General features: G+C 35.8%; 1 protein-coding gene across 2 annotated transcripts in view; it reads right to left on the reverse strand.

Moving 5' to 3' along the window:
* The window catches only part of slc35f4 (solute carrier family 35 member F4), a 30,427-nt gene that overhangs the window by 3,050 nt on the left and 4,121 nt on the right, over positions 1-23,256 (reverse strand). For both annotated transcript variants that reach the window (XR_008157911.1, XM_052581293.1), the window contains exons 2-6: positions 9,951-10,251; positions 8,175-8,394; positions 4,663-4,788; positions 4,376-4,568; positions 2,904-2,993 (exon numbers count right to left, since the gene is read on the reverse strand). Coding sequence is in view for 1 of the 2 variants with exons in the window: in XM_052581293.1 (XP_052437253.1) it covers positions 2,904-2,993; positions 4,376-4,568; positions 4,663-4,788; positions 8,175-8,394; positions 9,951-10,251 (930 nt within the window). In the remaining variant the exon portion in view is untranslated. The remainder of the gene's footprint in view (positions 1-2,903; positions 2,994-4,375; positions 4,569-4,662; positions 4,789-8,174; positions 8,395-9,950; positions 10,252-23,256) is intronic.

A 23,256-nucleotide genomic window follows, 5' to 3' on the forward strand; every position in this document is an offset into this window, starting at 1 on the left:
CTCTCTCTTTCTATAATGTATATAAATAAATACATTTAAATACATTTATGCATTTAGCAGATGCTTTTATCCAAAGCTTACAGTTTCTACCTAACATAATATATAAAATATATAAAGTATATTATATATTATTATGTCAAGTATAATATGATACACTATAATATAATATAATATAATATAATATCGTATTGTATTAAAGTTATTATATCCAAGTTGTCTGTTTGGCATTAGGTTAACGTCAATAAACGATCGTGTACTATAATTACGAGCCATTTCATAAGGTGACTGTAACAGAGTTCTCTCGTGGGAAGAAGGAGGCGGGAACCGGAAGACAATCAAAATGAAGTTTAGTAATAAAATAAAGACAAAACATGGAGATGTTAATTATAGGACCTAAAAACTCTGTGCGTAATAACCTAGAACCTAAGACTAAGCCTAAGACTTGATGGCTGCTCTGTCAGTTCTTTGTCATCAGTTAGGAACCTAGGTGTGTTATTTGATAGCAATCTTTTATTAGAAAGTCACATTTCTAGCATTTGAAAACTGGATTTTTCCATATTTATGACCTCAAGGTTAGATTACTGTAATGCTTTATTGGGTGGTTGTTCTGCATGCTTAATAAACAAACTCCAGTTAGTCCAAAATGCAGCAGCAATAGTTCTTACTAGAACCAGGAAGTATGACCATATTAGCCCGGTCCTGTCCACACTGCACTGGCGGCAGATCCTTTTCCTACTTAGCTCCCAAACTCTGGAATAACCTACCTAACATTGTTCGGGAGGCAGACACACTCTTGCAGTTTAAACTAGATTAAAGACCCATCTCTTTAACCTGGCTTACAAAACAATAAATCAACTTTCCATTGCTGTATGATTTATTAGGATAGGACAAAATTTGGCCAAGATACAACTATTTGAATCTCTGGAATCTGAGGGTGCAAAATTTTTTCAAAATCACCTTTAAATTTGTCCAAATTAAGTCCTTAGCAATGGATATTACTAATAAAAATTCAGTTTTTAGATATTTATGGTAGGAAAATTACAAAATATCAAAATATAACATGATCTTTTCTAAATATTGTAATGATTTTTGGCATAAAAGAATAACCTACGATTTTGACCCATACAGTACATGTATTGTTAGCCACTGCTACAAATATACCCATGCTACATGACTATTATACACACACACACACACACACACACACACACACACACACACACACACACACGCACATATACAGTCATGGCCAAAAATATTGGCACCCTTGGTAAATATGATCAAAGAAGGCTGTGAAAATTAATCTGCATTGTTAATACTTTTGATCTTTTATTAAAGATCAATTCACAAAAATGTATCCTTTCATTGTATAATAAGAATTTAAAATGGGGAGAAATTTATATAAATATAATTAAATAAATGTTTTTCTCTAATACACATAGGCCACAATTAACGGTACCCTTTTATTTGAAACCTTCATTTGCAGGTTAACAGCTCTAAATGTTCTCCTATAATGCCTGATGAGGTTAGAGGACACCTCACAAGAGATCAGAGACCATTCCTTCATCCAGAATCACTCCAGACCCTTCAGATTCCCAGCTTCTCCTCTTCAGTTCACTCCTCTCATTTTCTGTAGGGTTCAGGTCAGAGGACTGGAATGGGTAAAGCAGAAGCTTGGTTTTGAGCTCAGTGACCCATTTCTGTGTTGTTTTTGAGGTTTGTGTTTGGATTATTGTACGGTTGGATGATCCAAACATGGTACATTATAAGATTTCTAACAGAGTCAGTCACTTACTGATTTCTTACCTGTTGGTATTTGATAGAATCCATGATGCCATGGTCATAAACAAGATGTCCAGGACCTCCAGCAGAAATATAGCTCCACAACATCAAAAATAAAGCAGTATATTTAATTGTACACATGGGGTACTTTTTATCTCTGTGTTCACCAAACCCATCTTGAGTGTTTGCTGCTAAAAAGCTCATTTTTAGTTTCATCTGACTATAGAAGCCAGTCCCATTTGAAGTTCCAGTCGTGTCTGATCACTGAATATGCTTTAGTTTGTTTTTGGATGAGCTAGGAGAATTTTTCTTGTAACCCTCTCAAACAACATGTGTTGATGTAGGTACGGTTTGACTATCTTTTTTATAAGGTTTTCTGACCCAGAGACTCAACTATTACCTGCAATTCTCCAGCTGTAATCTTTTGAGAGTCTTTAGCCACTCAACTCTCTTTCTCACATTGCATTAGGACGATATAGACACACGTCCTCTCCTCTTCCGTTTTGTAACATTTTATTAAATTCTTAAAAATCTCCTTTTGATGGACATGGGAATTTTCACTGCTCTAGCTCTTTTCTTAAAGCCACTTCACTAATTTGTGAAGCTCAATTATCTTTTGCTGCACATCAGAAATATATTCTTTGGTTTTTCTCATTGTGATGGATGATTAAGGGAATTTGGGCTTTGTTTTCCCTCCTCTTTATATTTCTGTGAAACAGGAAGCAATGGCTGGATAATTTCATGTTTATATTCAACAGTATATAAACTGGAGTGCTCAAAATTGTGAATATGAATGGGAATAAACTTCAGAGATGTTTTACTCATAAGAATTTCTAGGGGTGCCAATAATTGTGTCCAACGAGTATTTGAGAAAAACCTTTATTTCATAATGATATTTCCCCCCATTTTAAATTTTTATTATCCAATAAAAGGATACATTTTTGTGTTTTTTTTTAAATAAAAGAGCAAAAGGATTAACAATGCAGATGAATTTTCACAGCCTTCTTTGATCATATTTACCAAGGGTGCCAATATTTTTGGCCATGACTGTACAATATACATATTTCAAACAGTTATAATAATTTTCAAGTACAAATGATTTACAACGTAGACTCACACACCTGCATTGCCTGGAACACTGAGTAACGTTCCAATGGATATGAGGATAGGATACGTGAGCACCACTCCTACATTGACCAGGATGTTAAATACTATGAGAGAGAGAGAGAGAGAGAGAGAGAGCATCAAAAACAGGAACTTTAAGTTATGGTTGGGCCATATAGCATTTTGTGTCATTCAATCCTCTCTAAGTGGCCAAATACACAGAGAATGTCACATGATTTGGATCCGTGACAAAAGAGAATGGATATCATATTATCCTTAAAACACCCCAAAGATACAGAGCTCCACTTCAGCTCAAATATAGAGTAAATATAAGTGGATCGGTTACTATTATGCTGTACATAGACTGATGCAGCACATATTGGATATCTAAGGAATGCTACTTCGAGGTGTAAACTGATGATTCTAACCTGATTTCTTTCACTTACTAAGCACTTAAAGCACTCTTGAAAGTGTACTTAAGGGTTGTATTTGATCCATTACAACACTAACTCACATCTGAATCAGCAGTGATCAAGTGGTAAACCGTCAGCATGATTTAACGCCAGTACTTGTGTACAAACTAAAGGTTTTATTTATTTAATGTTTTTCCCCAGCTGGTTAGCATTTGCCATTTAGTAGTGTAGATGGCGCAACATTACGGTGCCAAAAACATATTTTCTATTGTTTTTTAAACAAGTAATGGTAACACTTTAGTACAGGGACCAATTCTCATTATTATACCAATTATCATATTAATTTATCGGCTGTTTATTAATACTTATAAAGCACATAGTCTGCATGACCATATTCTACATCCCCAACCAATACCTTAACTCAACAACTACCTTACTAAGGATTAATAAGCAGCAAATTAAGAATTTATTGAGGCAAAAGTCATAGTTAATGGTTTGTTAATAGCGAGAATTGGACCTTAAAATAAAGTGTGACCCAAGTAACAAATAGACCATTGTTCAAAAATTATTTTGTCTCGTGCTTAAGAAAGCTGCATTTCTTTGATCAAAGATACGGTAAAATATAAATATTGTGATGTATCCTTACAGTTTAAAATAACTATTGTATTTTTTTATGTATTTTAAAATGTAATGATCATATAAAATTATCTTATAAAGCCATTATTCTAGTCTTCAGTGTTACATGATCCTTCAGAGATCATTGTAATATGCAAAGATGCTCAAGAAACATTTATTGTTATTATTATTATCATTCTTGAAAACAATTGTGCTGCTTAATAATTTTTCTGAAAACCGAGATGCATGTTTTTCAGGATTTTTTTTTTTTTAGATGAATAGAAAGCGCAAAAGAACCAGATTTATTTAATAATAATAATAAAAAAAACTGGAACATTAATAAGTATTGTAGATGTTATATATTATTTACACACACACACACACACACACACATACACAAACACACATATTTAAAGTAGGTCTGAAGAATTGGTTTCTGTAATTCCATAATTTCACATTACCTAGCCAAAGGCCGGCCACCCCGCAGAGGTAACCCCAGGGCAAAGAGGAGAGGGAGCCCCAGTGCTCCACCCTGGTGAAGTACAGGATGAGGGGAACGCAAGAGATGAAGATGAGATTGAAAAAGCCCATGGTGGAGAAGAAATGTGCAGCCTCGCCCAGATTTGCACTGCCGAGGAACATCTTAAACAGCACCTGAGTGGTTTTGCAGGAAAAGCATATCAATACTAAAGGAGTCTTAATGGTTGTCAAGGATCTTCTGGGAATTGTTATTTTCAGCTGCACTCACCTTGTAGAGAGCAGAAGTGGAGGCGGAGCCAACTGCTAAGGCCACACCCATAAAGGAATCCCCATGAAAACCATCAGCATAAGCCATCATCACAATGCCTGTGATAGCCATAATGGCAGCCACAATCTAAGAGAAAAGATTACAAAGACATTATGAAACAGTTAGGTCTAATAAGGATTAAGGCTTATACCACAATAAATATCAGTGCGCATCATTACATTTTTGGTGGATAGTTTTCAAGGAGATTCTAAAAAAGTTCTGCATCCAGATCTGAGACATCAAGTGCAATGAAAGTCAAAAGAGCTCTGGTGTAAGCATAATAACAGCTTCTGGCAAAGCAAACAAGAACAAATTCTCATTGACTCTCCATTTGTATCTGTTGTGTGCCACATCACTTGTTTCTTCTTCATAACCATCAATCTGACACTCTTACCAAATAATGTAAAACAGCAAGCTATTTTTTGGGGTGTTGGGGAGTTAATGAAAGTACATACACAAAGTACAAACCAATTATAACTTTTTGTTTTGAGTGTAGGCTTGGGCGGTATCCAAATTTTGATACCGTCAAACCTCCTCCCTATTTTACCTCGGTATGCGGTATTACCGTGAATAATTAAAAAAATATGACGTAAGGCTGAGACAGCATCACCAAACTGTTGGCTTGTGCCTAAACCATTCAGAAACTGAATACCAAACACTAATACTGAAACAATAACAAAATGACATGCACAACAATATTAACAACTTTTATTAGCAACAAATAGCAATAGTCAAACATAATTAGATTAACATAAATATACAGAACAGTTTTTGCGCAGAGATGCGCACACAAATCCAATAAAATCACTTGGGGTGTGCACAGATATTATTATTATAATATTCGTTCGGCTCTAATTATTCGATAAATAAAAATGATATTCGAATTTTGACATATTTTTGCTTGCCATAAAGAAAAGAAAAAAGGGAAAAAAGTCCACAATAAAACCTAATTCGGTCACTTTCTGTGATTCTCCACGGCATATTTGAAGATGTATGAAAGCAAAAAATAATTAATGAATGAATAAGAACTGCGGTCTTCTACAGTACTTCAAATATGCCGTGGAGAATCACAGAAAGTGACCGCATTCAAGAACATTGTTCCGGCGTCTCTCAAGCAACGAATAAACACCGCTAACTTGGAGAATGCAGTGAAAACTCCTCTTCTCGCATCTGCCCTAGACCCTCGGCCCAAAGATCTCAGGTTTTATCAATGAAAACATGAGAGAACTAAGAAAAAAAAACTTTTTGAACATTATCAGAACATTTTCCTTGATGCGAGACGAGTGGTGCGTCACCAACGATAAAGAGGATGCAATGCCCACTCGTCGGAAAAGATCTTCTTCTTCTCCAGTTCTTCAGCGATGATTACAGAGAGTCCAGTCGAGACGAGTGGGAACAGTTCCTGCTGGAGCCATGTATTCCACCAGATGAGGATCCCATTCAGTGGTGAAATGAAAACACACCATTATTTGTGAGTCCTGCCAACATCTGTGCAGTCAGAGCGCGTTTTCTCCGCGGCCGGCCTTATTTTTAACAGACGGAGCCGACTTTCCCCTGATCATGTTTACATGCCTGTGTTTCTTAACAAGAACATGTAAAACAATAGAAAAAAAAAAAAAGCAAAAATGATTTGCAGACAGTTTCAAAGTTAGGCTAATGGCATAATTGCGGCAGGCTGCTTTACGTTTTTTCTTTGTTCATATTTTATTTTAATTTTATTTTATTTTTTGCTTTTAATCTGTAGGCTATACTTTTGTTTGTTTGCGTTGTTAAAGTTTTTCAGCTACAAAACACGATGTGTAATGTTCGAGCTTATTGTGTGTAAGTGACAAAATGACAGAAACAATAAATGTTGCTGAAAAATAACGTCTGTCTCATTAAACTTAATTTAAATAAACGAATATTCGAATATTAGTTTTTTTGTGAGCTCAAAATTATTCCAATGTGATATTTGCGGAAAAACGCCCATCCATAAAAATCACACTGCATGAACAACTTTAAATAACAAAGAGCAGATTATAAAAATGAGCGAACTTCTTTCCAGTCTTCTTTTCCAAAATAGTTTTTAATGAAAACCAAATAAAAATACCCGAATCCAAATAAATAAAAAATAAACAGTGCCAATAGGAACGAATGTAGAAATACAATCTAGTCAAGATTTTTCGCTAGGGCACGTTGTGGACCGACAACTTTACCTGCGGTGCTGAAAACCTGCTTCGATGGTGTGCTTGCCTAGCCTACTATCGTGCCACTCGCAACATCTGGGGAAAACACCAGTCAGCATTTTTCCATGAATGAAGTGGGTCCTCGTCTCCTTGAGTAACTGGCTCTAAACAGTAGGCTGTTATTTCAGCTCCGATTCGGTCCTCTAGAGAACTAAGAAAAAACCACCTGCCATTGCATCGGCCGGAACCACCTGCCATTGCATCGGCTTTTTTTTTTTTTTTTGCAGCATATTCCCAGAGTCATCTTTTTTCGTGAGGGCACAATTTTCAAATAGCCTCATCCTTATTTACCACCTCTTCCTTCTCGTTCGGTCGAAACCCGAAATACTGGCAAACTGCAGAATTTATGTTAATTTTTTTGAGACCAGGTCACTTGGTGCGCAACTCGCCATCTTTTCCCCTCCTTTCTCTTTCTCCTCGTCTCGTTGTCACGCGATGACAACCACGCATACACATTTTTAGGCATTAAATAAATTATATTTAATATTTAATCATTGTCTCCTATATAAGTGCATTGTTTTGTTTTTTTTTAACGGTATGACGGTATTGGAACTGATACCGTTGCTATTTTTAGATCCCGCGGTATACCATATTACCGTATTACCGCCCAAGCCTATTTGAGTGTCTCCAGATAGTCTAATGACAAGTTCAGAAAAGTAAATTTTGGGCACCAATTCCCACGATTTACTAAGCTTATTATATCACATTTTTTAAATATTTATAATACACTTACTTATGACCATAGTCTATAATAGATCCCTTAAACGGACCCAATACCTAAACCTAAAAACTACTTTACTAATACTTAATAAACAGAAAATTAAAAGTTTAAGCCAAATGCAAAGTAAATAGTTAGTTTATAGTGAGAATTGGTTTTTAAACTAAAATGTGACATAAGATTTCAAAAACGTATTAAAATAAATAAAAAAATGAAGAGAGAATGCAACACAAACTCAAGGATTATAAGGCAATAATTTAGAGTTTATCCTATAAATATATAAATATAAATGTAAATATTATAGTACCCGCTATGGTCAATTTGCATACATTTTGGTACACAATTTCACTTGTATAAAACATTTCCAGTTAAAAAAGGCTTATTGATTAGCTGTTGACTTCCATTTGTATTGATTCAGTAAGATTCTTAAAGCAAATATCATTTGTACCAAAGAAACGGTTTGCCAGATTTCAGCTTCAAACATAATCAAATGGTTGCTGAGGCGATAGGGTTAAACATATTCCACTTACCCGCACACCCATGAAGCGATCCTTGAGGACAATCCACGACAAGAGGAAGACAAAGGCCTTGTGGCAGCAGTAGAGCGCCGAGACGTCTGTAGCTGTTAGTTTTCTCAGTGCTAACAGGTACAGGTAGTTAGTAAGTGTCCACAAGATGGAGAAAGGTGCCGTTCTCTTCAGAAACACTTTCAGAGACATTCCGTCCTCCCCAAACAACCGACTACATTCCCTAGACAGAGAAATGAGAAAAAAACTAAGGTTTTTGTTGTTTTCTTACTTTGATAATGCAGCACTGTAGCCTACCAGTGGCTTAACCTAGAAATTGAAGGTTTAGTTTGGTAACCAAATGATTTGCAAATCTGCAAGAGTTTATCTGTGGGGTATTTAAGATTTAAGAGGTTAATAAGTTAAAGTTCAAACCAGGTTTGATTTCAATGATGGCAAAGCTGTTTCTCAGGCGTCTTTTAACCAATCGTGACGTGCCAAGTTAAAATATTTGGAAGTACAAATGAACAAAGTTCATGACAAAAGCTTTGATGTGAATGACACTCAAAAATTAAACTAGAATTAATTCTAATGTCATTTTGTAACTACTTGGAGAATTTGTGGCATCTCAATTATATATTTTTGTATGATTTGCATATGCCCCCTGAAGGTTAAGTTTAGTGGGGACCTTCAAGTTTACTGTTTTTTTCCCAAAAATTGTACATTGACCATTTAATTGATATGAAATTCACACACAACTGGCAACTAGTAAAATAATTTTTTATGAGATCGATTTGGAACTGTTCCTCAATCTCATACTGAATTATCACTTGTCATTCTTTTACATACTGACTGAAATCTCCTTTAAAAAAAAGATCCAAAAACATAAATGAATAATAAAATTGGTCTTTATGCAGTGGGGCTCAAAAGTTTGGGCACCCTTTGCAGAATCTGTGATTCTAGAAAAGTAATTTTCAAAAAATAAGAGAGATCATACTAAATGCATGTTATATTTAATTTAGTACTGTCCTGAGTAAGATATTGTAAATAAAAGATATTAACAATTAATAATAACAAGATATTGTCCACAAGACAAAAAAAATGCTGAAATTATTAAAATAATCCCCTCAAAAGTTTGGGAACATTCAGAATGACTTACTCATGAATCGAACTGAACTGTTTCTACTGACACTTGCACTAAAGCAGAGTTTAACTCCCCAATCAAACCTGAAAAATCTAACCAAATTTTTCAGGATTATTGGCCCCACTTTATATTAGATGGCCTTAACTGTACTTATTTAAATTAATAATTTGATAGAAATGCACTTATTGTATACATTCATGTACTTGTGTATTAAACAAATACCTGCATGTTATTACATCTGGAAATAATTTCTGCAATTTGATTTAGAATTACGCTGTTGACCCATTCCTTACACCTTAACCCAACCTTAAACCCACCCATCCTACCAAACCAGTCCCTAACCTTACCTATATCCCACCTTAATAGCAGATACAACTGTACATTGTACGAAGAAAGTACAAAGTAGTTAAGGCCACCTAATATAAAAAAGTGGGACCAGATTACTTGATATATATTTAGGGATAGAGCTCAACTCTGCATGACAGTTGCCCTTCAGGACTGGAGCTGTCCATTCTTGCTTTGGGGAACTTTCTCTGTGTACAGTATGTTGCTAAATACGAATTAGTAAATGTTTAATTTTCACATGTTCGCTTCTATACTTCCTGCAAAATGTTCTGCTGTTCACATCACATCATAACCATTCATTCTGACTCCACCTGAATTTCTGAATGGGCGTCCGTTTTTCTTTGGTGGTGGCCACATGCCCAGAATAGTAGAGGGGGAAGAAGAAAATGTTCCAGTTGGTGCTGAACCATGTGATGAAAAAGGGACAGGAAAAGGATTTGAACGTGAGCTGGACCACCTGTGTGATGCCCACCCAGGACGAGGAGACACACAGCACCACCAGCAAACCCCCCAGCACCTTGAGCACTGTGTTGGCGCAGGCCTGGTATGCAGGGCCTTTTCCACTTGTTTCACTGACTGGAGTCTCTGCATGTGATTCTGAGCCCTCCTCTCCTGCAACACACAGATCAGTATTGCACCATTACTGCACACATTATATCTCCTTGCCTCATTACATATAATAGGATTATGAAATCCCTCACACTTATTTTTATTCTTCTTCTGTACACTGTTCTGCAGCTCCACCAGTGTTTAGCGTACATATTCTATTCATAGGATGTTAAAACTTTGTCTAAATACATGTTTGTATTCTTATTTAAATGTTAGCATGTTAGTTAAATACATCACCTTAAAATGCATTATTATGAAAATGTATGCTAATGATGGAGCATCAAGCACAGTTGTCATTTTTCTAGGAGGGATTTGAACCTGTGTCCTTTTGCAAACACACACGGGAATAGACATAATTGTTTTTAAGTACAAACTGTATTTTCTATCCTCTATCCTCTGTATTTTCTATCCTCCAAGCCTACCCTCATAGAAAACTCTCTGCTATTTTATATGTGTATATATATATATATATATATATAAACTTAATTATACACAGGGAACTTTCTGCATCAAGAGCTTTTCAATTTTTTTTATTATAAATAAATAATAATAATAATAATAATAATTTAGTATGATTTATAAGCCGTTCTACTCACAGGGACCTAAAAACTTGTGGGGACATTTAGTCACTTTGGGACTTTTCATTACCCAATAGGACACACTTATAGTGTTATAAACAATGCAAGTGCTTACAGAGCTTTATTTGTATTTTTTAATTCTTTGCATTTAAAAGAAACTTTGATATGTCTCTTCAGTAGTCTCTATAACAGATTACACAGTTTAGTAAATGTTTTGCTTCTAATTAAGTGATAAACTGCTCCAATAAAATGTGCAACACTATGTTTTACCACCAAATTCAAATGTAATATTCATAATATTTCATGTATTAATATTTCACGAGTGCTGCCATGATGGATTTTAACTTCTGTTAGTATGCTGTTCTGTTCTGGGGATTGGTTGCCAGTTCCATTGTTAACAATAGAGTTAAATGGAATAAACTAAGTAAGCTAACGATGGTTTTAGGAAACACACGCCTGGTCTCTTTAGGAAAATTGTTAAAGTGGAGTAAAAAGAACAAGTGAATTAATTAAACAGAAACGTCAGTAATATTGCTGAAAATAAAAATGAGCACAGGGTCAAGCTGTGCTGTTGTTGGCTGTCACAACAACAGTAACAAACTGAAGGAATTCCTGGAAATTCCTTAATTCGAGCAACCATTGACTTAAAGTGTGAGTCTTCACTTGAGTCTACACTATGTTAAGCATGTCTTCAGTGTAAAACTGCAAAAACGTCCATGTCTTTTATTTGGTCGAACATAGGAACATGCACTACAAACTATTTTTAGACAGGGTTAAGAAATGCTGCTTTGTTGATGCGTTTTATTCATGAGAAATTCAGCAACACGTCCTCGTGCGGCTGCCCCTGATGTTTCTCTGTGGTTCGTACGGATGTATCGATCAGTAGCTGTGAGTGTCAGTTACCTGCAGGTGAAGCACTAAAGCCGGACAGTGTAAGAAATCTGCCTGCCTCGCACAGACAAGCCTCTGTCAAAAACAGCTCCACGGGGTCATGGAGAAGCACAGAGACCATTCAGATATAGTGGGATATACATACAACTCAACACCACAGGGCGCGCACCAAAAAATCAGCCAATCAGAATACATTCTGTCCTTCATTGAGGCTGTTCTGACAACATCAGTATGCTGAAGGGGAAGAGCGCTAGTATCACAAAGCCAAGATCCGTTATGCTGTAGACTCAGAGTGATCAATTTACACTAAGCCAGGAATAAAAGATGACGTGCGCTGGCCCATGGTCACTAGCATAGTGTGCTGGGTCAGCAAGCACGTCTACACACACACACACACACACACACGCGCGCGGCCCTACACCAACCCTAACCCTCACAGGAAACTTTGTGCATTTTTACTTTCTCAAAAAAACTCATTGTGTATGATTTATAAGCATTTTGAAAAATGGGGACATGGGTTATGTCCTCATAAGTCACCCTCTCCTTGTAACACCTGTGTCATACCCATGTCATTATACAGAGTTGTGTCCTGATATGTCACAAAAATAAGAGCACACACACACACACACACACACACGTCACACACATGTCACACACACACACACACACGGGCTTGTAAATTCCATAGTTGGTTTTAAACATAACTGTTTACTTTTATTAGGTTGTGGATTTAAATGCATATTAAGGCATTCTCAAAGACTACTTTTTGTAAAGGTTTATATATTTCTTTATTTTTTTTTTAAATGTTGATTTGAAGTGTAGGTTTTTGCATTATTTTTAATACATTCAAACCTGAACACATTAGGCAATTTGTAACACAAATCATTAAAATCCTATAAAATGTAACTAAAATGAACAGGAATGCTTTATCAGAGTTTAATCCTTCTGGGCCTGATCTGATTTTTAACCTTTTATTTAACTCATTGTCTTATTTATTTAAGACAATGAGTGCGACTATTTGTTTTATTACCACTCAGCTTTTTCGAGTCCTGTCCTGAATTTCTTTTGTGTGTGTTCACATATCAAGTGCCATAAAGTCACCAAGAGTCATACCATTCTGGTGAAGCTACGATTAAAAAAAAATTCTAAATGTAAAACTCTCAGGTCAGAAATGACCGAAGATCGCACAACATTGCCATAATTACTAATGTTTCAAGCTAAATCACAGACAGCGCAACACTAAGCATCACACACAACACCGCTTCCATCACAAGCTACTATCAAACCAAGGTAAGTTTACCACCAGTACAAAATGTATAACTTTTTAATGTCTTGGGATGGTTTTTGTTAATCCCGGACGAGCCCCTATAAAACAATACCAATACCATATTTTTTGAAAGTACAAAAATGTGAAAAAAGTAATATGTTCAACCAATAGGTATGTGTTTCTTCTGTTTTTAGAACATAATTGTTGTGTAAACATAACCTTAGTTATAATAATAATAATTGATGATAAAGCAAAAAATACCTTAATTAAAATAAAAAAAAATTAATAATTATACAATTATTGGACACTTACACATTCAAGAAGTTGTAATTCAGGGAAATATTAAGAGTCATCAAATTCAGTATAAATGTTTTTTACTTTCCATGTGTTTGTCTTGTTGGCTTTTGAAATTCTAAGCTTTGTAATCGACAGCATTAGGAAAGGCCTGCATTAACCAAAGTCCTTGGATACTTCAATGAACAGTACACAAGACCCTGACCTCACTTTGCATTATTGATTGTTGCTCCATATGACTTTCACCTTACCAACAAAAATGTATGTAGATTCAATGATGTTGAGCTGGTAGTAAATGCTGTCAAAATAGCAATATTCTGCCCAGGAGAAGCCACAAAACTGCATTAATATAATAAATCTCATTTCACCTCAACACTTTATTAAATAACTTCTAATCCACAAAGCTACCTGATCTTCCAATACTACAAGCCAGTGTTCACACTAAACAAACATGAGCATGGCCACCCTCAATAAGACATTTATTATGGACAATGTACAGCTAAAAAATGCACAGTGCTAATAACATCAAGTTCTAAGAAAAAGTCACGATTTTTTGACCCTAAGAAGTACGTCAGTTATGAGCAAATTTATAATGTGTGATGCCGAGCAATTCAACTGACGAGCAATTTTGACAGAGATGCAGCTAAACCACAACTCAACTCACATGATGTCCTTTTTAAAGTAATAAATAAATAAATAAATAAATAAATAAATATATATATATATATATATATATATATATATATATATATATATATATATATATATATATATATATATATATATATATATATATATATATACACTCTTTAGACATATTTTATACTGAAAAAGGGCCCCCACAGTGTGCACCCACACTGACAGACTTTTTTTCTATCCTGCGGATTGACTGGATAGCTTAACAACCTGCAGAAACCAACAATACCAGGGAACCGCAGGTCCAAGATGTGGAGGCACAGAAATGTCACATCAATGGTAAATCCCTGGTTTACCGCCCCTACATATTTTTACTGCACTGCACAGAATGCTATTGTTATTTTACAGCAGTGAGATTCATAAGCATCATTTTACAAGAAGGCATTTGGAACCGGAATTGGTAATATACACTGAATTATGATGAGTAGTTGGGTTGCTGACATATATCAAGCAGTGCTGTTAAAACTATTTTTAGGGCCCGAGCACCGAGGTGCGAGGACCCTCTTGTTCTTATTATTTCTTGATTATTTTATCAGTTTCTATGACCTTGTTATATCTGTACTTTTTACTGTCAAAAAGAAAATTCAGTCGCCCCATGTCAGTCCAAAAACAAACAGTCAAAAAGCTACAGCTTCAGATTTGATAACAGTACAACCAGGAAGTTTTAAAAACTGTGATCAGAAACATCACACAATCCCATAATGCAACTGCGCTACATGCTACCTGCTGCTACAACCAGAGTCAAAAAAGTAAAGTAATCAGACTTTACTAAAATGTTTCATTTGTTGACATTAGGTAACTACATCAGTTTACATGAAGTAACAATAATTCTACAGAATTTATTAGACTTAGTTAATGTTTTTGAACATTTTCTCATGCATTTTTATCATTTAAATTGAATGTTAACATTAGTTAATGCACCGTGAACTAACACTAATAAACAATTAATTGTATTTTTGTCAAGTTAACAAACTGTAAAGTCCCTAAAGGACTACAATACAACAGCAACATGAAACCGGCATTGTACTTAAATAAACAGTATCATCAGTAAATAAAATGTCATTTAATATTGAAAGTGTGATTTAAACTGCTGAGGGGGGATTACAGCTCCTTTTCTACTTGGTTGCACACATAAACTCACTCTCAACACATTTCACGCCATACTAACTTACAAACTTAATCGTACATATCTCTATTTTTCACTTGCTTACATCATCTTTCTTCATCTCTGCTCAAACACAGACTAGTTTAGCTATCTAAATGAGCAAAAAAACCTCTATCATTTTCATATAAAGGTTACTAGACTAATTATAATACTAGTCTATAACTAGACTAGACTAACTCAAGAACTTCAAAACAACGTTTTCTAAGATAAGCACATTTCTGGGGACAAATTTGTTCTTTATATGTAATCAAAACCACAGAATAATTTTGTTTTACCTTCAGAGATGGGGCAGGTGAGCACCTGGGCGCTATAGGAGCTGAGAGGGGCCACTCGGGCTGAGTGTTTCTTCATCCTCTCCTCCTTCCTTAGGAGTCCTGAGCTTTTGGAAATGTGTGTGTGTGTGTGTGTCTATGAGCGGCACGGCTCACCTCCTCCGACAAACCCACTTCATCCCCACGCACATCTCTCCTGTCACTCCCACAGTCTCTTTCTGGTTTCTCTTGATATTTTTTTACTTTGCTCTTCTCCTGCTGTTATTTCTCTCTTTCTGCTAAGTGACAAATTTACTTCTCTTTCTTTCTGGCTCACACACACTCTCAGCGTGGCACATATAATCGTACAGTCGTACTCTAGTGTAGATGTTGCACTGTCATACTGCTATAGTGCGTCTCCTAGGGAGACTGAGCTTCAAGTGTGTGTGGAATGCAATCATCCCCTTCATATCTCTCTCTCTCTCTCTCTCTCTCTCTCTCTCTCTCTCTCTCTGTCCCCGCCCCTTCTCCTGCTCAGGGTATCCTTTGCTGTGTTTGGAAGGTAACCAAGCAGCTCGAGCTAATTATGCTGCATAGGCCTCTCTCCCCTTTTTCTCTTTCTCCTCATTGTTTTTTGCTTTTCCAATCCGCCATTTTTCTAGTCAGTTCCATCTCTGCCACATGAGATTGAAGAGGCAGTATGATAAAAATGAGTTATTTAGTAGAGTAAGAAAGTCGTTTTTTTCTTATTCTTTCTCTCTCTCCTTTCCCAATCATGCTCTTTGCTTCTTTCATCAGCACTTGTGCTCCACTTGAAGGCCCTTCACTGCTCGCTTTAGCAGAGGTCTTGTCTTGCTGTCTGGGTCTCTGTAGCATTATGCTAATAAGACCCAGTACAGAGCCTTGGGGGATGCCATAAAAAGTCTTGTCTCTGACAATTCTGTGCGTTCCTGGATGAAATGATTCAATATCATCTGTTAATAACTCAAAGTGTCAAGAAGTGGGAATCTGGGAACTGTACTTTTGTTTAAGTGGGAATAGCTTTTAGGATATGGATATTTGATGTTTAGCAATAAATCTGGACAAAATGAAAATTCTGTAATCTTTTACTTGCCCTATTTGGTATTTCTTCCTGCGGACCACAAAAGAACACTACTTCTCCAGATTATTAAAGATACATTGACCATAATCGCAATTCCTTTTTTTATTTTTTATTGTGGCATACAAAAGAAGAAATTCTGCAGAATGTCGGAGCTGCTCTTTTTTAATGAAAAAACTGATCTGATTTAATCAGAACTAAAGGTGAGTCTCAATTAGTGTACTTATACACTATTCCATGCTATTTTGCAGTATAAATAGTGCAAGTAAAAGTGCAACAAATAGTGCACTTCAAGTACCAGGATGATGCACTTATTTAACTAAAAAAAACTAAGTATAATGGACATGTCATGCAGCACAAAGTACATATATTATAAGTGCATCGTGTATAGTTCATCATTTGGGACACAACATTTCCATTTAAATAAAATGAATTATAATAATAAAAACTAGCACAGTTTTATTTAGCATAGTCAAATTTGAGAGTTCACCAACAAATGAATCATATGTAAAAATCAGACAAAAAAAAATTAATAATTATAAATTTTAGTCTCATAATTACGATTAATGAGAAACAATAACAATGCAAAACAAGCTATGGAATGGTTTTGTGGACAGTGCACTATGCTTTTGCATTAAGAAAGGAGTAGCTACAACATTTAACAAGGTATCTCCTTTTATGTTCCTTTAAAAATGTTCGAAATGTCATAAATGATGCTGCTTGTGAGATTATTTATTTTTATGTTTTGGTGAACTATTCCATAAAAGTTGCTTTACTGTGTGAGCTGTGCTGTGCTGGGACTTTATTGGACTAAATCTTCTTTCTAAGTCTTTAAATCACAGACCAGTTCAAGTATCGAGTACCCCTTTAGTAGGCCTGCCTGGTCAGAGCAGGATGCATTACACCCCGTCTGCGGTTTTCATGGCCTTGCATTTAATATGTCTCAATGATGCTTGTTCCAGTGGTCCCAGCAATGCATTAGATTAGCAAAACACCCACACACACTTACATCTGTTTCCTCCCATTACACACAACCTTACACAAAAATAAAGCTTTCTGTCTCTCATTCATTCACGCTGGCTTGATTTAACACCACACACACAAACACGTGCTGCATTGTGGTCCACCGCATACTCCTGAACTCAAATGAAGCTTGTTTGCATAGCCAGCACTTATTATACTGCTAAATTTGTAGCAGGTTTTCATGAAGAGTCAGATTTCTAGGATGAGCTCAGCAGTTCTGGTTGTACTATGCCAGGAAATGAATCTCACTGCCACTATGTTTATTTCCTCCTTGAACAAACAAACTCCTAATCTTAATGTTACAGAAGGCTTCCTTGTACAGAAACATTTTCGATAAATTAATGTTTATACATATAATTAAATCTGTGTGTGTGTGTGTGTGTGTGTCTCTGCATCATTATTCCAGAAAACATTCTAATATGCTGATTTGGTGCTTTAAAACTATTTCTTATTATTATTGTGGAAACCATGATATATTTTTTTGTATAAAGATTCTTTAACGAATAGAAAAGAACAGCATTTATTCATAATAGATTTCATTTTTATTCAATTTTAAAAGTCTTTACTGTTAATTTTGATCAATTTAATGCAGTCTCTTGCTGAAAAGTACTAATTTCTTTAACTTTAAAAACATTTTGAACAGTGTAGTTACATTATTTATTCATAACAAGAAACCTACAGTGGAACTTGGCTATCAGTGACATTCAAACATTTTTTATTTCTTTTATAAAGGTCCAAATAGTTTTTAGATCCACTTTAATATAATTTAACATAAATGTTTTATTGGACCACGAGTTGTTTCTTTACACATACACATACAACCCTTCCCCTCTAGTCAATTGAGTTTGCATCCAATCACGTATATAAATATCTTTCCTGTACATACAGCTCTTCACAATCATAAAATAGAAACCGCAGCCGTGCAAAGTAAGACAGAAATATTGAAAGAAAGATGAATATTTCCGCCGTTGAAATATAAGCTTATATTACATACACACACAGACTAGATGATGGATTTTGTGTCAAGACTCCATATAATTTGTGATGCCAAGAAGAAAATTAAACCACAGCCTTTTAAATGACTTAACTTTTCTCTTGCTGATATATTATTAAAATACTGCAGACACTAAACTATAATCAAACCCTCCTTTACGGAAAATAAAAAAAACACAAATATGGACCTATACTGAGTGGTGGTTTATTCTCAAGCGCTTTTTCAAACAGACACCTGCCATTCAGGATGCCCGTTGTTTCATCCCCGTGTCCCCCTCCTCTTGGGTCCTGCCATAGCAACACCTGGCCCTTGTGTTCCACCTTCGACGCTACCATTCAGAACCGTTGTCATTTAAATCAGTGCCATGTTCCTCCACCATTGTCCACAGACCTGCTGCATCCTTTATCTGCGTCTATTAGCTGCGTTCTACAAGACGAGAGCGAGACGAGAGGAGAATAGTGCACCCACACAATATGAGTGTTATACACACTTCATAACCAATTTGTCAAAACCCCATAAAAGAGTGGAGGAGCTGTGTGATTTGCATATATATGACCTTTGTTGTCTTTATCGCTTTCCAATCACGGTTACCGTTTTGAAAATACATTGTAAAGGTTAGTCTATACAGAGGATTGGACACAACCTGGACTTTTCTGTTAACAAATACGGAAGCCCATTTCTGCTGCATAAGAAAGAAAGTCATGCTTTGGTCAACCTAAATTATGACATAGGAAGTCATAATTATAATATATTAATATGAGATACAAAGTCACAATAATGAGACAAAAAGTCAAATACGTGACCAAAGATTTTGACTTTTATCTCATAATTATGATTCAGATTCGGAGATGCTTTAACTGAAATGTTTGTTACGAATAAGGGCCATGAGCAAAGATGGCCATGTCCAAGTAGTCACTTTTAGGGCTGCACAGACTGGAACGGTAACAGTTAGCTTTCCTGTATACTAGAACTCTTTAGAACCACTGTAAAATGAGAAGAGTGACATCTTTTGGCCAGGCAAAGGGGTTGCAGCTCCTTTATGAACTCAAACCTGATGATTCCCCAACCCTAATGCTAACCTTATACAAACCATGACAGCAGCAAATGTGCACACGATCAATATTTATGCTCTTGTTTTTGTGACATATCAGGACACAACTCTGTATAATGACATGGGTATGACACAGGTATGACAAGGAGAGGGTGACTTATGAGGACATAACCCATGTCCCCATTTTTCAAAACGCTTATAAATCATACAGAATGAGTTTTTTTGAGAAAGTAAAAATGCACAAAGTTTCCTGTGAGGGTTAGGGTTAGAGTTGGTGAAGGGCGATAGAATATACAGTTTCTACAGTATAAAAACCATTACGCCTATGGGATGAACCCACTTTTCACAAAAACAAACGTGTGTGTGTGTGTGTATGTATGTGAAAGAGAGATTCAGCATTCCGAGTAAGTGGGATTATAAATTTATCATCATGAATCAATGGAAGTGGGCAGAGATATATGTCAAATGACCAGATGGGGGCAGCACAGGAGTGCACAGAAAGTATAAAATTTCCTCCAATTACACACAAGCCGTAAATACTGACGAGAGATTTACTAAGGCTGAAAGGTTTTGGACAACAACAGCAGAAATCAGTATTATTTTTCTGATGACTTTGCATTAATAAGGGACAACACGAATTATGCAAACATTTTATTAAATAAAAAATGAATTCACAACATTGAAAATTCTAGAGCTGCGTATAATTAATCTCTAAACTGTGTTCTGATTGGTCTGTTGTGTTCCAACATTATTTGGCAATCAATCAGCAAAGCTATAAAGGCGTGTATGACCCAATAATCTAGAGAAAAGACCACTTGGACAATGTGAGTGTAGTGATATTTAGTTTAATATTTCTATGTTTCATGAAACATTGAGGCTTTATCTGTGGCTGCATGACAAGTGTACATTTTGATTTCATGATTTCACACAAAATAGCCTTAAAAGTACTTGAAAAAGTTTTCTGTTAAGCTCTAACATAATTCGTTTTCAGATGTAACTTGCTTCAAAGTTTAGCTATTGTAACAACATTCAGACAAATGTCTACATTAAAGGTCCCGTTCCTCGTGATCCCATGTTTTAAACTTTAGTTAGTGTGTAATGTTGTTGTTAGAGTATAAATAATATCTGTAAAATTCTGAAGCTCAATGTTCAATGCCAAGCGAGATATTTTATTTAACAGAATTCGCCTACAACGACCGACCCGTTTGGACTACATCCCTTTAGTTCCTGTAGTAATGACATCACAAAAACAGTTTTTTGACCAACCTCCGCCCACAAGAATATACAAACAGGGGGGCGTGGCCTTGTTGTGCTCCGACGGAGAAGAAGGAAGAGTTGTGTTTGTCACCATGTCTTTGAAACGCTGTTATTTTCATATCTGAGTCCAATCATCTTTGTTTGGGCTTCCCAGGGATGCTGTACTTGCAGATTAATGGTTACAATTTATGTTTAATTTGGTTCCCGAAAATTATAATCCACATGTAAAACTATGTCCAGCACATTTTGCTGAGGACAGCTTCCTCAATCTCAATCTGTTTTAAGCCGGATTCGCACAAAGATTATTCTTGAAAGATGGAGCAGTTCCCTCTATGTCTGGAGAAGGTGTTGTTTATGGACCACAACCGGTAAGTGTATTTTATTATTTAAGTTGGTGCGTTTAACAGTTTCTGTAACTTACTACACAAAGGGCAACGCTGTTTAGCTTTGTTAACTAGATGTTAGGGCTGTGCAAAAAAATTAAATGCGATTTCATGCGCATCTCTTCTTTTGAAGGCGTTCTGTCATTATAAATACATCTCCAGCACGTCCTTTCAGATCAGGATTGCCAGGTTTTCAAAACAAATCCAGCCAACTTGCTTCTCAAAACTAGTCCAAAACTAGCCCAATCGTGTTTCCAGGAGGGCAGCGTGCGCTCAGCTGCTGTCGAATCACAACACAGGAACCACTGACCCAATCAGAACGCATTACGTATTTCTGAAGGAGGGACTTCATAGAACAAGGAAGTCATCAGACCGTTTTTATGACAGTGAAAACAGCAGTATACGGATAAGTGAATTGTGTGAAAAATACTGTGTTATATTGCACACTGTGTAAACACAATCAAAGCTTCAAAAAAGCATGAAAAACGGGACCTTTAATGTTCTCAGATTTTTTATTTTTATTTTTTAGAAACAACACCTTTTTTAGAGCAATGTCTGATACTGTCTATTCTGATAACACACACACACACACAAATCAATTTGTGTATTCCAGAAGAATTGGGCACTTCACATGGTGTTATCATAATTGACTAAACGTAAAATCATAAAAAACGCTCCTTGAAATGGAATAAAGAACAACTGAAATACCACCTTTTTAAATACCTACAATAACTAAAACTATAAAAAACTGTATAGACTTTTTTATAAAGTTAATAAAAAAAAAAAAATACTTTAAAATTAAAATGGAAAAGAAGATAGAAAAGTATTAGTAAACTATAATAGCATGTAAATGACTGACTGGTAAAGGGTGAACATTATTTTTTATTTGGGTTAATGATTCAGGAACGATAACTTACATCATCTGTCTGTTCTGAAGTCTGTAAAGCTCCCAAAGTGAGACTACAGTTAACATCGTCTCTCTGGCTAAGTAGATGAGAAGAGTCCCATTAGGCCTGCAGCTAAAAATAGCTCTATAGGCGAGATGGTCTGGGTGGGGATGGAGGGGGGGCATGTGTGCGCTGCAGAGAGGTTTAGATGATTGGGTCACATTGACTCAGAAGAGAGCTCAGAAGACAACGGATGACACCAGCAGATTGTTTCTGTCAAAGGCTTTGCTGGATGATTCTTTCTTGGTCCTATTCAAGACGGGTTTGATGGCTTTTCAGCTAATTAGCAAACAGTTGCAAAAGTTTCCAGAGTGTACGCTTTTTTTGTAGGACTTGTGCAAGACAGCATATGCATGTTGTAAAGCTGCAGCTGATATTTCATCCAGTATGATCTGATGCAATTACATCCAGCTGGTATGAAAGTACCATCATGAGTAGGTTAGGAGCTGCTGGGGTTCAGTAGCTTCAAGTTATAATGTACATTAGGAAATGAACTAATCTCCCTTTACATTTGATTTTTACAATAGTCATGATGAACAGAACATTTAAGAATCAAACCTTTGGTCTAAGAGCTTATTTTGTGCAATAAACCAAAAGCCAATGGAAAATTCTTCTGGGTTTTTGTTGAGGAAGACAAGTTGATGCTAATGCGCATTGGTCTAAATACAGAGCATTTATTATTTAAAGGGATAGGTGAACTAATGTTTGAATTTTGTTTGGCTAGTTCTTTTTGCTGTGATATTGAAATTTTAATCGAGAAGTGTAAATTTAACTGGTGTCTAAATGTTGATGTCATATAAGTTTATTTATTAGAATAAAAGATAACAGGTCAAAAACAGTGATAACTCTTTTTAAGTACAATTCTGAACTACTAAAAATAAAGGGATGCAAAAATCACTTTTACATGTTATTTGGACATAAATGTGTGTTGGGAGTGTGTGTACACAACCACCCTATATTGATAAAAACGTCACCCAGAGGTTTTGATTTAATCCTTAAAAATAATGTCCCCTTTTTCAAATCAAGCCGTTCACAGCTTCTTGTCTGTGTGATGTCACACGGATGAAGGCCACTCCCACGACTGTTCATTGACATTGCCGTCTTACCTTAGA

The sequence above is a fragment of the Carassius gibelio genome, chromosome B17 (genome assembly GCF_023724105.1).
Source record: "Carassius gibelio isolate Cgi1373 ecotype wild population from Czech Republic chromosome B17, carGib1.2-hapl.c, whole genome shotgun sequence".
Taxonomy (NCBI): domain Eukaryota; kingdom Metazoa; phylum Chordata; class Actinopteri; order Cypriniformes; family Cyprinidae; genus Carassius; species Carassius gibelio.